Source organism: Arvicola amphibius, chromosome 11 (assembly GCF_903992535.2).
Source record: "Arvicola amphibius chromosome 11, mArvAmp1.2, whole genome shotgun sequence".
NCBI classification, from domain to species: domain Eukaryota; kingdom Metazoa; phylum Chordata; class Mammalia; order Rodentia; family Cricetidae; genus Arvicola; species Arvicola amphibius.
This window is the reverse complement of record NC_052057.2, coordinates 44,365,307-44,381,651: the sequence shown is the minus strand read 5'-3', so window position 1 is coordinate 44,381,651 and position 16,345 is coordinate 44,365,307. Positions and strand designations below refer to the sequence as shown.

At 40.1% G+C, this 16,345-nt stretch overlaps 1 protein-coding gene across 1 annotated transcript in view; it reads left to right on the top strand.

The window, feature by feature from the left end:
- Positions 1 to 10,971, top strand: part of LOC119826016 (ankyrin repeat domain-containing protein 26-like) — a 34,296-nt gene extending 23,325 nt beyond the window's left edge. Inside the window, exons 8-10 of the mRNA XM_042055939.1 lie at positions 845 to 1,059; positions 2,495 to 2,723; positions 10,933 to 10,971. Of these exons, the coding sequence (XP_041911873.1) occupies positions 845 to 1,059; positions 2,495 to 2,723; positions 10,933 to 10,971 (483 nt within the window). The remainder of the gene's footprint in view (positions 1 to 844; positions 1,060 to 2,494; positions 2,724 to 10,932) is intronic.
- Positions 10,972 to 16,345: the final 5,374 nt, after the last annotated feature.

The following is a 16,345-nucleotide window of genomic DNA, read 5'->3' as shown; positions in this document are numbered from 1 at the left end:
CCGTAGATAGCCCTACAGCATGATTATATGAACAGCACAAAATTGGTACATTACTATATTTAAGAAAAGAAAGACAAGAAATTAAATGTAGGAGGTCTTGAAGTTAGGAGAGGGGATGCACATGACAAAATACATTAAAAATACATTCTTATGAGACTCTCAAAGAATAAAATGTTATATTAGAAGTTTGGACGGCAGATAATAAATCTTTTTTCTGAAGATAGTCCCATTGGTATAACCAAAATGATCATAAAAACTATTTTTCTTAGAGAATCATTTGATATTGAAGACTATCTGGCACAAAACATGATTTAAGGAGAAAAATTTAAAATATAGCACAAAAATTGCACTTTGAATTGTACTTATGTTACCATATTCCACTTCTAAAACTGTTAGATTGTGTGATCTGAGCATAGCATAGTACTGATGTGAGGCCGTAGTTCATGGTTAGCACATGGTAAGCACATGCATTCAATGCTCAACGCCATGAATAGTATAATGGTGACAGAGAAATGAATGGTTCCATTTTAAGCTCAAGTTTAATGTAATTAATATTTATGAAAAATGTTTAGAATTTAGCATCATTTTACATATTTAAAATGCATCTGTGTTGCTGGGTGGTGTTGGTGCACGCCTTTAATCCCAGCACTCGGGAGGCAGAGACGGGCGGATCTCTGTGAGTTCCAGGACAGGCTTCAAAGCTACAGAGAAACCCTGCCTCGAAATAGAAACAAACAAACAAACAAACAAAAAATGCATCTGTGATGTAATTGGTCAAAACTAAAGGAAACATGCATAACAACTGTTTGAGCTAGTTGAAACTGCTCTCCTTTGCATTTGCCAGACACAAGCAGCCTATGAAGACAAGCTAGAGAAGCTGAGGCACAAACAGAACACTTCAGTGCGAACTCAGATGGAGCTCAGAATAAAGGACCTGGAATCGGAATTCTCTAAAATGAAGAATCAAGTAGATTGTAATCAAATCGAAATGGAAAACTATAAGCAGCTCTACCTGCAAGAAGTCAAAATTAGAAAATCATTGTCAAATAAACTAAGCAAGTAAGTCAGAACATCATGGAAGATAAATCGAATCCATTAACTTGTCCCCACGACACATGTGGGATAAGGAAAGAAACTCTAGGATGTAAATTTGGAGACTGGTGCTGCAGCCAATCAGAGTGCTGGTCTAGCAAGGCAGTGCCCCTCCCCTGCAAAAGTTTCAAAGGAAAAAATAAGATCAAGAAAATAATCTATCCTTAAGGGGCTGGAAAGATGGCTTCGTTTCTAAGAATGCATACCGCTTTTGCAAAGTAACTGAGCTGAGTTTCCAGCATCCTCATTAGGCATCTCACAATATTCGTAATTCCAGGTCCAGGGAATCAGTGTTTCAGGCTCTGCCAGCACCTACATGTGAGCGCACACACATATCCCTTTTTAAAGTTTTAATAACCTCACCCATGTCAGCGTCTATTTCCCCCTCTTCTTCCATATGGCTTTTTATCCTGCTTTATACTCTGCTATAGTTGGCCTGCATATTCTAAAGCTGTGTACTTCATACACTCTTGTTACCAAATTTCTGGTTAGCATCCTCTCAAAAAGAAACACTGACAAGGTTGGAAAATTACAGCTTAAGCCCATGGGTCATGCGATACTATTACCATGGCGCTGGGCACATTCTAGCCTGTGGGATTAGGTTCTTTCCGTTACCTCTTGAGGGTCCCTACACACAACTGTCCTATAGTGTGTTGTACTGTACCTAAAAGTTCTACAGTTTTATCACAGGAAAACATAAGGAAAGTGTAATTTGGAAAGATGAGAAGACACCTGATGCAGTGCAGTCTGAGTGGGGTGGAAAGGGCAGAGTCTGTCCACCTCTACCCTTGGGAAATGTGTAATGGCTGTTCTGTCCTTGGAGGTGCTTAAGCTGTTCGTGATCGCCATCTCAGCCATCTCTTCTCTTCTAGAAATGATTCCTCTGAGTTATTTTTCACTGTCCCACACTTAAAATGGGCAGAATGTACATATAATAAAAGACAGATGCCTTTAAGGGATCGTTTTTTATATTGGTTTGCCAAATACATAATTTCTAACTTTCTCACTCTTACTTTCAGTGTTCTCACGAAGTAGATTGGCAATTGAAGCCGGGCAAACTAGTGTACTCATCATTTCACGTGTTTCTAGGGACATCGGGAATCAGATGCGTAGGGCTTCTCCAGAAGTCAGCGGTGTGACTCACTGAGCCATGTGTTAGCAACAGACATCTCTCTCGGCTACACTGTTTGGATTGTTTGCTAGTTAGAAATTCCCCTAGAAATATATGCACTGCTTTAAAGCAGTTTAAACTCTTTATTTAGATCAATGTATATGCTCTGACACAGTCTGAGTACTAAGATACTGCTTAAGGAGGAATTTCAGTAACCGTTTTAAAATGTAGATTACCGAGGATGCACTCAGGAAAATGAGGTGTGAATGACTTGTCTTGCACTCTTCTTAGAACAGATGAAAGACTAGCGGAGGTGAAGACTAAACTTCTCCTGGAGAGGAAGCAGAGCAGAGCTTCTCAGCACAGCACCACTGACACAAGATCTGTGCTGGAGTCCACCTGTCCTAGAGACCTTAGTAATAGACTTTTCATTCCAAGAAGTTTCTCTGGAGAAAACATAATGGTTCCTGCCTCAAACCTCTGGCGTTCAGTTGAGACCACGGAAAACTGCAAGACCAAGGTAATCTTTTTACTTGCTTTAGGTTCCATTCTGGTGTGGTTCTTTTTCATTCAGATAATACTAAGTTATTTAGTTGGTTTATGCATGTTGAGTGAACACCACAGTGTATGCTCATAAAGAAAGAAAGCAGGAATTTGATCATCTTCAGAAGCTCAGAGGCTCTCGTTCGCACGCAGCGCTCATTTGTTAGCTTGGGTTTCAGATGTGACTGACTGCTAGACTTGGCAGTTCCTTTAAAACCGTACTAGCTCACACTTTAGAAGAGGAATGTGACAGCCAAAAGCCAAAGGTTTCTTTTAAAATACTTGGACTTTCCTTGTAAATGATTTTACTTTGTGCTTCTATATTAGTTTCAGCTTTTTTTCCTAGTTAAGTGAAAAATATCATTAGAATTTTAATGGAATTGCATTGACTCATGATTTGCTTTCCATATCATGGCCAAATTCACAATATTAATTCTGATAGCCTATAAGCATTGTGACAACTTTTTCATTTCCTGTTGCCATCATTGGTTGCTTCCTTTGCTATTAATTTTGTGAACTTTCCACTGTCACCTTCCTTACCCACTCAACTTTGTTTGCCCCCTCTTTTGTTCATCCATCAGTCCAATTTTAATGTCCATGTATTCGTGAATGTGTAGTGTGGAGAACCTATCAGTGGCAACACTCTTAAAGAAAAGTGACTCTCAACAGCTATCAGCTACAACAGTTTCTCTGATATGTCCACTTCCCATTGCCATGGTACTTCTTCTGGCTTGAATGTGCTCCAGGCTTGTGTATGCTGTCATAACTACCATCATTTCGTGTGTGTAACATGAGGGTCCTCCTTGTTTGTTGGAGTTTCTGTCCCACCCGGTACCGCACAGCCGGCAAGCCCAAAGAAAACCACATAGAGATCTCTATAAGTTACAAAGCTGATTGTCCCATTAGCTCAGGTTTCTTATTAGTTCTTATGACTTATATTAACCCACTATTCTGATCTATTTTAGCCATATGGCTCTGTACCTTTTTCAGCTGGCAGGTCACATCCTGCTACCTTGGTGGTCTGCACAGGAGTGGGAGGAATCAACTTCCTCCTTCCCAGAATTCTCCTGTTCTCATTGCATCATTTCTACTTCCTGTCTGGTTTTCCCACCTATACTTCCTGCCTGGCCAATCAGCATCTTTAAAAAACATGATTGACAGAATACAATTATCCCACCAGTGTGTGTCGCTGGCTGCTTTGTCTGGAACATACTGGTCCCTTCTTTTTATTTACCTCCTCTTGCTTTTGCAGTTTTTATGCCCCTCTGCCATGGTCCCTTAGCCTTGGGAGGAGAGGGTGCAGTATAAATATGCCATTTAGGGCTGAGAATTCTGCAGGATCTTATTCCCAGAACCTTGGCTTGTTGTGAGTCTCTATGTTAATCACAGTCTACAGCAAATAGAAAGTTTAACAGTGAGGGTTGAGGAGATACATTAATCTATGTATACAATGGTAAGTCATTAGAAGTCAGTTTAACACAGTGCCCATTTACCAGAAGAACAATAGTAGGTTCTCTCCAAGGACTCAGGACCTGTCTAGTCACATGTTCTTGGGCCAGTAATGGTGACAGATAAGGGTTTTATCTTCTTGAACAGTACTTAAATCCAAAGTGGTTGGTTACTCCCATAATGTTTGTGCCACGATTGTACCAGTAAATAATACCTTGACAGGCCAATCCCTATGTACATCACAGGGTCTCACAGACAGGTAAGAGTGATGATCACCTTCTCCTTCTAGTAGCACACACAGATGTCCCAGCACTGTGAGAGCTGGCCAGTATGGGTAAAGCGTCCAGGTCAGCACCAACTTGACGTCTCCATGCTCTATGACTCAAGCATGTGGAGTCTTCAGCAATAAGGTCTACCATCAAGTTCTGGGGATAACCAAGATCTTTGTTAAAACCTGTAATGTGGGGTCCTTTGGAGACTTAATAACAAACAACTTCTAGAGAAGTAACCCATTCCTGGGGCTGGGTTTTTATTTGTCAGACTGTGGTGTCGAGTAGGGGCATTATTGCTGTGCTGTAGAGTAACTCCCCATTTTGAGACTTTTCTGTGCAAGAATAGATATACTTTAGTATCTGCATTCGCAGGTTTCCATATGAATTCTTTAAGCCTTTATTGTTTATTTATCCTTCCCAATTATTTTCTTTATCCTACGCTGTTTCTTTACCCCAAATTAACCCCTTTTGTTCCATAATTCCCTCTTAACCTTTCATAAATCTGCAGTATCTATCCCTTCTGTTGAGCACGAAACTGGAGATTTTTATATTTTCTCACATTTAGGCTTGTGCTGACCCTAAAATATTAAGTGTCAGATATCTGTTAGACAGAAATAGCTGGGTTGGGGTGGGCTCGGCTCTCTGATGGAGAAATTGCAGCACCCTGGAAGCTCAGCATATTCATTACATAGAAGTGAACAAAGATGCAGTTATTACAAACAGCTAAACGTGAAGACATGGTTATTGCATATTTATAAACAAGAGGCAGGGTTTATGGTTCATGAATGGATCACAAGTTTAGCTACTATGAGTAGGAACAATCTCTGCAGGGGAGTCCAGGAGGAGAAAGCTATGGTGGGCATTTTCTGCACACACTGTCAACGCTCACTCTTAGTCCTCCAAGGAAGGCTTTGCCTTCCCTCTGAGCCAGAGGGTAAGGAACCCTTGATGTGTTAATAGCGTGCATCCACTCAGGACTTCCTTCACTCAGGACCCCTCCACTTCCTACACAAGACAACAGAGCTTCTATACCACTGAAATTTCAGTGTTTTCAGTTGGACCACCCATGAATCTCAAGTGATAGGCGGCTTCAGAGTTGGGAGATCTGATAACTTCAGGCTTGACCAATGAGATTCTTCAGGCTTGACATCTCCATAAGATAGGCTTACCTCCTGGCCTCAGGGCAGACTGCTTATACAAATCCTCTTGCTGCTTGAATTTCTTGGCATGTCAGAATCCTGCCCAACTTCTCTCCATGACTGCCTTCTGCTCTCTGTCTTATATTTTGGCTGTGGGGTTGGCTTTGGGATTCTTCACATGTATTTGGGATTCTTCACACATATTTGGGATTCTTCACACGTATTTGGGATTCTTCACATTTTTTCATCAAGGACCCCCCACAAAATTTTAGTCTTAAAAACAATTAGATTCCCTCTCAAGATGATGACTTCCCACAGCTCTCTGGGACTTGGGGAATGAAAAACAGACCTGTTATGGACTGTTGACCAAACACATGAAGAATGATTGTTTCTTCCAAGCTCAAAGTTTGCAGGAAGCATTAATTTGTCATGTGCATTGACCGCTTGTCTCTTTTCACCAGGGCCACATCGTCTACCTTTTGAAAGGAAATTGGTCACCCTCTTCCTCAAAATTGGGAAGTATGTGGTCATTCTTCCTTTGTCCCGCCACTCTGTTCTCCACACTTTTCAAGGGTCTTCTTCGTGGTTTCCAGTGCTTTGACAATCTTGCTGTCTCTGGATTAGTCCATTCCTTGCTATTTGGACTCTTTTCATTCCCTGCAGCACATGGAGGTAGTTTCTAATCCATCATCTTACCCAAACAGCCTCAGTTTTTAATTTTTTAATTGTAAGAAATGTAAAGTTCTTTTTTAAAAAAATTATTTATTATGTATACAGTATTCTCGGTATTCTGTCTGCATGTATGCCTGCAAGCCAGAAGAGGGCACCAGATCTAATTACAGATGGTTGTAAGCCACCAAATGGTTGCTGGGAATTGAACTCAGGACCTTTGGAAGAGCAGGCACTGCTCTTAACCACTGAGCCATCTCTCCAGCCCTGTAAAGTTCTTTTTAAGAGAAAAAAACACTGAAGTGAAAAAGGAGTTTGAACAGATACCCTTTTTATGAAGAGTAACATTTTGCTAAGAATCACAAAGTAATGCAACCAGCCTAAAATATGAGGATTTCTTTAACTTTTGTATTAAAAACACAACTCTTTGAAACATGGACATGAACTACATGAAGAGTAACGATCACACTTGCATTGATAAATCTACAACAGGTCCGCACATTGTCCCTATTACTTAACTCGGAGCACAGTGAGATTTCAGTTTACTTATGATTTTAAAGACATCTTCTAGCTAAGTATACTCCTAAAAGTCTCAATTAAGGGTAATATTTTCTTTTTATTTTCTACACACATTTTAAAATAAATGAATGAATAGATACATACTGTATTTAGTTTTTTAAAATTGGATCACTGTGTAATCCAACTGACCTTTGTATTACTATGAATCCCAGGTTGGCCTGGGATTCACAGCTCTCTCTTACATTACCCTCCTGTCAGTAGAGATTGCAGGCATGTGTTACCTCAATGCTTATTGGCCACATTTTAAAGACATATAGTCCCCATCATATTGTTTCTTGCTTAATTTAAACATTATAACTAATATTTGACTGATTTCAGGTGCTGCAGGAATGGGAACAAAGTATAACTAGAGGATTAAGACAAGGTAGGAGTCAATTTTGATTCATTAAATTTGTATTAATTAACTGATTCCTGGAATAAAGTATAAATAGCTAACAGTATCTCTTTCAGTGGGAGTTTCTACATTGCTATCTGTTCTTACAAAATCAAAGGAAAGGTGTGCAAAACACAAGCATTCTTAATGAAAATATATTTGTCCACTGTTTATTCCTTTCCTATCACTTTAAATTCCTCAAAGCCTTAAACAGGTTAAACAGATACTTTTTTATATATAAAGAGTAACATTTTGCTAAGAGTCGCAAAGTAATGTGGTTAGCCTAAAATATGAGGATTCATTTAACCTGCTATTAAAAACACTACTTTTCTGAAATATGGATATGAACTAGATGAAGAGTCGTGATCACACTTGTATTAGATGATACAAAGGGTACATATTATTCTGTATGCACCATGTGGCTCCCACTCTCTTCATTTCTCCCATTCTTGTGAAACTATCCTTAAAGACAGTGGCATAGCTCCAAAGACCCTCGGGATTATAGGCAGCTAAGGAATTCGAAGAGCAGGATAAGTATTCTGCTGCAGGGAAGAACACAGCACTTGGTATCCAACACGAAATGGCCAGCCCTGAAAATATACATACAGGTAGCCTTATACAGACAGAGCAGGTGGTATTTATGTATTTAGTAATGTATACATGCATGTATGTATGTGCATAACAATAATTAATGAAAAAGTGACCATGAATTTGAAAAAAAGTGACTAGGGATATATGAGAGGGTTTGGACAGAGGAAAGTGAAGAGGGAAATGATAAAATTATATTATAATCTCAAAAAAATTTAAAAATAAAACTGCAATGGCATGGTGCTCTTCTCAATTACGACCAAGAAGCCAAGGTTTATTTACTAAAATTTAGTCAAAAATCAAAACAGCAACAGCAAAAGAGCCACACTTCATAAACTGTCACTTGGCAAGTGCATTTCCAATCTCCCAGCATTTACTTCCTTATCTGTTTTCTGTTTATCCTCAGGGAAAACTTAAATTTCCTTATCATCAACTCAAAATATCCAAATCCACTTATTCTTGGCAGTAGTCAGACTTCCCTCTGCACAGATTACCTCTACCTGCTGGCTCTCACTCCTCACCAAGGCAGCCTACTCGGAACTCCACCCGCGCTCCTCCCGCCCTTGTCCACCTTCTTCTCTTATTCTGCTGCATTCCCTTTCTTCTCGCCCTTCAGATATCAGCTCTCAGATATCCACCAAAAAGCCGTACTGACATCTGAGTCTGATTGTTTTAGAAGTGTTGTGTTTTGTACCTGTCAAGGTTTCTGTGAGTACATGGACATTGTCACCTCACCTGTTCCTTTTCTTAGAATTATAGTATTTGGTTGTGGAGGAACAGACTGTGTGGCCCTCACCTGTCTCACCTGTGCTTGTCACAGTGCCTTACTAAACGGCTCTTCCAGAATACTTGAAGACTGGGAAAACCAGATTCACTGTTATTTAGTCACATTGGCAATTACTTGTATAACTATTGCCAATTTCATTTGTCATTTCTGCTGTAATAATTTTAATTTTTTTATTAATGAGAATTTTATACGTGTATATAAGAAATACGATATACATACAGATAGATAGATAGATAGATAGATAGATGATAGATAGATAGATAGATAGATAGATATAGATATAGATATACCTTGTTTCCTCCAACTTCCCTTATTTTTCCCCCAATAAGTCCATCTTTACTTTTTGTTTTATAATTCACCAACTTCAGTTAGTGCTGCCCATATGTTCATGAGTGTAGAGCAAGTCACTGGAGCCTAAGAATACTCCTAGTGGCCATATTTCCCCAAAGGAATGATTCTTTCCCTTTAGCAGCTATCAGCTATCAATAGCTCCTCAGTAAGGGGCAGAGCCTGGAAGTCATCATCCCCATCTGTGCCAGATGTTGATCTTGGGTAGGTCTATGCCCCATCTGTGCCAGATGTTGATCTTGGGTAGGTCTTTGCCCCATCTGTGCCAGATGTGATCTTGGGCAGGTCTTTGTCCCATCTGTGCCACATGTTGATCTTGGGTAGGCCTTAGCTCCATCTGTGCCAGATGTTGATATTGGGTATGTCTTTGCCCCTTCTGTGCCACATGTTGATCTTGGGTAGGTCCTGTGCAGATAAGCACATACGCTGTGAACTCATGAGTATGATTGGTGTTTCCTGTCCACAAGACAGCACCCCTCCCCATCCTCTCATTTTGATATTCTTTCCACCTCCTTTTCTGCATTATTCCCAGTCTTGGCTCAGGGGATTGTCCTGTTTAGAGCTGAGCACTCTCTCTTATTCTCAGGGCTCTGACCAGTTTTGCATCTCTCCACCGACTACTGTCTACTGCAGATAGAAGCTTCTCTGATGACTACTGAGACCAGCCCAGGTCTTTGGGTATAAACATAACTGTTTAGAAGGTTACAGATATAATGAACATTAGCAAAACAATAGTAGGTTCTGCCCTCCAGTCTGTGGCCTGCCGAGCTGTGCTGTCTAGTTTTATGACAACTTGACACAAGGTATATTCATCAGAGAGGAGGGTACATCAATTGAGAAAATGCCTCTAGAAGACAGGGCTGTAAGCAAGCCTGTAGTGAATTTTCTTAATTAGCTATTGTAGCATGGATAATAAAAATCCAGAGACAGATACAGGGGTTAAAGCTAAAGATGAGAGAAGCAGAGCAGTAAGCCACTAGAGACACCTTTTCCCTCTATCAATCCTCAGACCAAAGGGGCGATCCTCAGACTGCCTAGACTGCACTGTGTCTCCACCAAACCCCAGACTCCACACTCCAGTGACTTCCTGTCTCTTCCCCTCTGTCTGCTCAGCTATATCCCTTTCTGTCTCCACCTCCCTAGTGCTGGGATTAAAGGTGTGTGACTTCCAAACACTAGGATTAAAGGAATGAGATTAAAGCCACCACCACCTGGATCTGTTTTGGATAGATCTTGTGTAGCCCAGAGTAGCCTTGAACTCGCAGAGATTTGTCTATCTCCGTCTCCTGAGTCCTAGGATTAAAGGTGCATGTCACCACTCCCTGGCCTCTAGTGGCTTAGCTTTGCATTCTGATCTTCAAGCTTTATTTATTAAAATACATATAAAATATCACTACAAGCTATTGAGGGAGGAGGGCCTGGCTCACTGTAGGTGGTGTCAACCGTGGGCTGGTGGTCTTGGGTCCTATAAGATTGAGCAAGCCATGAAGAGCAAGCCAGTAAGCAGCACTCTCCTCCATGGCCTGTGCATCAGTTCCTGCCTCTGAGTTTCCGCCCTGTTTGAGTTCCTGTCCAGACTTCCTTCAGTGGTAATCAGTGGCATGGAAACATGAGCCAAACAACCCTTCCTCCCCACGTTGCTTTGGTCATGTGTTTTACACAGCAGTAGAAACTCTAACTAAGATACCAACCAAAGGTTTTTGATCAGGATGACAGTACCAGGCACTGAATTTCCTTCTTTTTATGGCCTCAAGTCCAATCAGAAAGCGGTTAGTTAGTCCATAGCAGTCATGCTACAATTCCCCAGTGAGACATACAAGGTTTATCTTCTTTAACATTGATAATTTTTTTTTTTTTTTTGGTTTTTCGAGAGAGGGTTTCTCTGTGGCTTTGGAGCCCATTGATAATTTTTTTAACTTGTTAAAGCTAACTCACTGTTAATTCACTATAAAGTCTTTGACATAGAGATTTTTTCTTTGCAGCTACTGCTGAATCAGGACTTCATAGAACTTCTTCTCTAGAATTCACTCATATGTGAAGTCAGAGTCTTCCTAACAGACCTAGCAGAAGAATGTGTAGAGATCTTAATACACACACACACACACATACATAATTTGAAATGTAATATTTTACCTTTAATATGTTATTTGACAGTTCATAAAACATTTTTATTATTTTCCATTATGTATAAAACATTAAAGAATATTTTGTTCAGAGACTGGTAGTAAAAATTAAATATTTTAAACTGTCTTTGGTATCTGTAATTAATTTTTAAGTAAACATTTCAAGTTAACACATGGAATTACCATGGAATTTTATGCACTCAGGCTTCTTCATTGCTAGTTGTCACAGTGGCAAGCAGAGAAAAAATTCTTAATGCTTTGGTGGGATTAAATGTCACCTTAGTGAAGACTTATTTGCCAATTTTTATCAACCCATGGATATATATATTAATATATATTTTAAATATTATCATATATAGTTTAAATATCATCCTGATATACTGGCATCATAGCCATTGTCAACACATTTTAATTCAAGTTAACAAAATCAGGGATAAAAAAACCAGACACTGTGGAAATTCAGAAACTCATAATGACTTGCTTTTAAAATCTTTATTCCACCAAACCAGAGCATCTAACAGAAATGGATCAATGTCTAGCTATATATGGGATACCAAAGCTAAATCAAGATTAAAAGCAATAATTTAAATAGACACACAGCACCCAATGGATTGCAAGTGGTAATTAAAAATCTTCCAACAAAAAATGCCCAGGGCCAGATGGATTCAACACAAAATTATACCACATATTCATCTTTCTTTTTTTTTTTTTTTTTTTTGTTTGGTTTTTTGAGACAGGGTTTCTCTGTGGCTTTGCAGCCTGTCCTGGAACTAGCTCTTGTAGACCAGGCTGGCCTCGAACTCACAGAGATCCGCCTGCCTCTGCCTCTCGAGTGCTGGGATTAAAGGCGTGCGCCACCACTATACCACATATTCAAAACAGAATTAACACTAGTACTCCTTACGGTATTCCATGAAGCAGAGAATAAAGATCATTTCCAAATTCTATTTTAAAAGCTAGCCGGGCGGTGGTGGCGCACACCTTTAATCCCAGCACTCGGGAGGCAGAGGCAGGCGGATCTCTGAGTTCGAGGCCAACCTGCTCTACAAGAGCTAGTTCCAGGACAGACTCTAGAAACTACAGGGAAACCCTGTCTCAAAAAAACAAAATAAATAAATAAATAAATAAATAAATAAATAAATAAATAAATAAATAAATAAAAGCTAGTATTACTGTATTACCAAACCAGACAAATACCCTATGGGAAAAAAAAAGAGAATTATGGACTAATATCTCTAATGATCATGGATGCAAGAACTTTAAGATTTGGGTCACCCAAGTCCCACACCTACTGGGACCACAGCTTCCTCTCAGATAGTCTTCTTGACTTTCAGATCCACCCCCATCCCAATCAGCTTGCAGCCAGGGAGTCTCTACTTATCACAGCTAGTGCACTCCCAGTTAGGCTACTGATGCTCTTTCTCCTCCTCCTTTCCGGTCACCCAGGCACTGTGACTGTTTGCCAGGTACCACAACCTCTTTTGAGTACTTCCCTTCCCCTGGGACCAGCCTACTCCCAGACCATCCACTACCGGGGGCACTCCGTTTCCACAGTTGGCATGGACCCTGCCTACCTCATTTCCTGTCACAGCAGAGAACAGAAAACACAAAATAGAGGCAGTTTCCCTAAACACCATGATAAACAGAGCAATCCTGGTATGAGTAAGACTCCTCCTGAACACTGCAAACGCCACTGCTGAAAGAAGAAAGGTGACTTGAACAAAAAAGAGAAAAATTCAACCAAGAAACTAGAAAGGTGTACAAATCCTTCAGCAGAAATAAAAACATGGAAAAATAGTCACCTCTAAAAATCTAAGTCCCATAGTAATGGCCCGAATGAAAGTGACATGAAGGAACTTCAGACAGAGAATTCAAAAGTGTGATTATAACCATGGTCAGACAATTCAAAGATAACAATGAGCTAAATGAAACAAGTTGATCCAATACATGAAAATAAGTTTGAATTTTTAATGAAAACCCTCAACTGAAATAGTGTTGGAAATCTAATACTCAATAAACCAATTACAGCCCTCAGTGGAAAGCCTTACCAAGAAATTTGCTCATATGAAAAACAGAGCGTTGGAAATGGAAGACAAAATTGATGAATTGGCTCATTCTGTAAATATCAATGAGAAACTTTTAAAAACATGAATGGAATGTGGGAGAGTCTGGAGATATCAGGATAAGGCTGGAGACTCAGATCTGCCAACTGCCTGGGTTATTGGCACCAAAGAAAGACAAGAAAACTACCATGAAGACATCCCCAAAGACAGAGATGCCCATCCATGTGCAGGAAGCCTACAGAACACCAAATCAACAGGACTAGAAAGAAACTCTCTTGACATGCTATATTTCAAACATTAAAAACACAGGATACAGAAAGAGAATTGGAAGCTACAGGGGAAAAGGTAAAGTCACTTAAAAAGGCTGGACTGGAACAACACCTGGATATTCAGTGGAAAACTTAAAAGCCAGAGGGTTCAGGAAATATTTATCCCAGGTTGTAAAAGACCACACTGTCACTCTTAGCAAAAGTCTCAGAAAGTTGGAGAACCAAAAACTTAAGAGCAGTGTAAGTGGAGACTACTTGTTCATTTCCTGGCCAGCCAACCCAAATAACCACACAGAATCTATATTAATTACAACACTGCTTGGCCTATTAGCTCAGGATTCTTATTAACTAACTCTTACATCTTAAATTAACCCATTTTTAAAAATTTATTTATTATGTATATAGTATTCTGTCTGCATGTATGCCTGCAGGCCAAGAGAGGGTGCCAGATCTCATTAGAGATGGTTGTGAGCCACCATGTGGTTGCTGGGAATTAAAGAGCAGGCAATGCTCTTAACGGCTGAGCCATCTCTCCAGCCCCCCATTTCTTTTTTTTTTTTAATTTTTTCATGACTCCCAGATCTTTATTTATTTATTTATTTTATTATGTATAACAATATTCTGTCTGTGTGTATGCCTGCAGGCCAGAAGAGGGCACAAGACCCCTTTACAGATGGTTTTGAGCCACCATGTGGTTGCTGGGAATTGAACTCAGGACCTTTGGAAGAGCAGGCAATGCTCTTAACCTCTGAGCCATCTCTCCAGCCCCCCCCCATTTCTTTTTTTATTGAGCTATACATTTTTCTCTGCTTCCCTTCCCTGCCTCTCCCCTCCCCTTCAACCCTTTCCCATGGTTCTCATGCTCCTAATTTACTCAGGAGATCTTGTCTTTTCTACTAAATTAACCCATTTCTATTAATCTCCCCATAGACTGTGGCCTACCGGTAAGGTTCCAGTGTTCTGGCATCTTTCTCCTTTGGCAGCTACTTGACATCTACCTGATTCCACCTTTTTTCTCCCTGTATTCAGTTTGGTTTTCCCTCCTAGCTCTAGTCTGTTAAGCCATAGGCCAAAGCAGCTTCTTTGTTAATCAATGGTAATAAAACATATCACAGCATACAGAGGGGAATCCCACATCAGAGAAGATAGGGAATTTGCTACAACTGAGCCAGATCTACAGAGGGTGCCAGTCTGAAGAGAAGGATAAATTCCCAAGAGTCACAGAAAAGAAATAAACAATGCTGTAACAGGGAATCAAAGAGATAAGAGAAAACACCACAACACTAACAAAGTTATAGAAATTGACTTTGATTTTCAATAAATGTGAATGTTAACCGTCTCAATTCCATACTAAAAAGACAGACAAAAAGATGAGGTCAGAAAAAAGGATGCATTTCTTTTCTGCCTCTGAGAAACATGTCTCATATCAAAATAGATATCATCTTAGAGTAAAAGATGTAAAAACCAAATGTAACTAAAAACTAATCATATTCCAATATCTGAAAGAACAGATTTCAAAACAAAATTAATTAAAAGAGGTAAGGAAGAATACTCCACTCTCATTAAAGAAAAAAAAAATCTATCAACAGGATTCTACAGTCCTAAACACATAGACACCAAACACAAGGGCACCCACTTCATAAAAGAAAGACTTTTAGATCTAAAACCACAGAGGAGGTCCAACCAAGTGAGAGTGGCTGCTTTTAATACCCCATTCTCACTAATAGTCAAGTACAGTGGTTTGTATAAAACGTGTTCCCCATTGTCCCTAGTATTTTATGTCCCAGTTGGTGGCACTGTTTGGGGGGGAGGTTTAGTGGGAGCCAAGAGCTTCAGGTCTCCCCCACATTTGTATTTGTATGCAGGATCTTCTCAGGCATACTCTGTTTATTTCCAACCTTTCTGCCAATCAGCTTCTTTCATATGTTATTCTCTATGCTGTTATCTCCAGTACCTACTCAGTAATCACAATGTCTCAGTCTTCCTTGCCGAGTTGAATTTCTACTCAGGCATTATGAGGCTCAGCCCTCTCTTGTAAGTTCCTGCAACACATGGCACTAGCTTAGAATAGTGATCGTGTGGCCAGCTCCTGTCTTCTCTGTGTGCTGAGTGTCAAATAATTTGGTAGGTTAGGTTATAAACTGACAATTTTTATGGTGTTACTTGGCAGTGGTGGCTCACGCCTTTAATCCCAATACTCCAGAGGCAGAGGCAGAAGTTTGAAGCCAGCCTGATCAACAGAGCAATTTCCAGGACAGCCAGGGCTACACAGAGAAATTCTGTCTCAAAACCAAAAAGAAAACAAGACAAAACAAAAACCGCCTCCGCCGCCGCCGCCGCCGCCACCACCCCCACCACCAGCAAAAACTATAAATAGTGCCAAAATTGAAAACTAGAAAGAAACTGTGTCTGCAGAGACTGATTATAATTTCAATACTGGGAGGATTGGACCGCTACGGGTCCTGAGGCTATTGACCTTATTTTGGGCTAGTTTTAACCCTCAGGTCAGCCATTCCTTGACCACCTCTGTGTGAGAACTAAAGTCTTGTGGGTAACACACAAAAGCTTTTGGAATCTATTGGCTTACCCAATGCACTAGCTCTCACCAACCCAAAGCAAGAATGTCATCAGATGGCATTTTAGGCCTATAGCAAAGCCTCCCCTTCTCTCTGTAACCCTCTCTAAAGTACCCTCTAATTCATTTTACACTTGTCTTGGTTTATGACTTTTCTGGTCTGTAAAACTATAAACCTCCATAAAACTTCCTCCACGTTAGAAGACGGAGTTGGGGGAAGTCTGAATCGGTGTCCTAAGCCGTGCTCACACAAATGGCTCAGGAATAAAATATCTCTAATTCTCTTTACGATGGGGCTCTGTTTCTTCTTTTGACAGTAATGTTATTTTTTTTACTTGCATTATAATGGTCGTATGCCTGAGTAG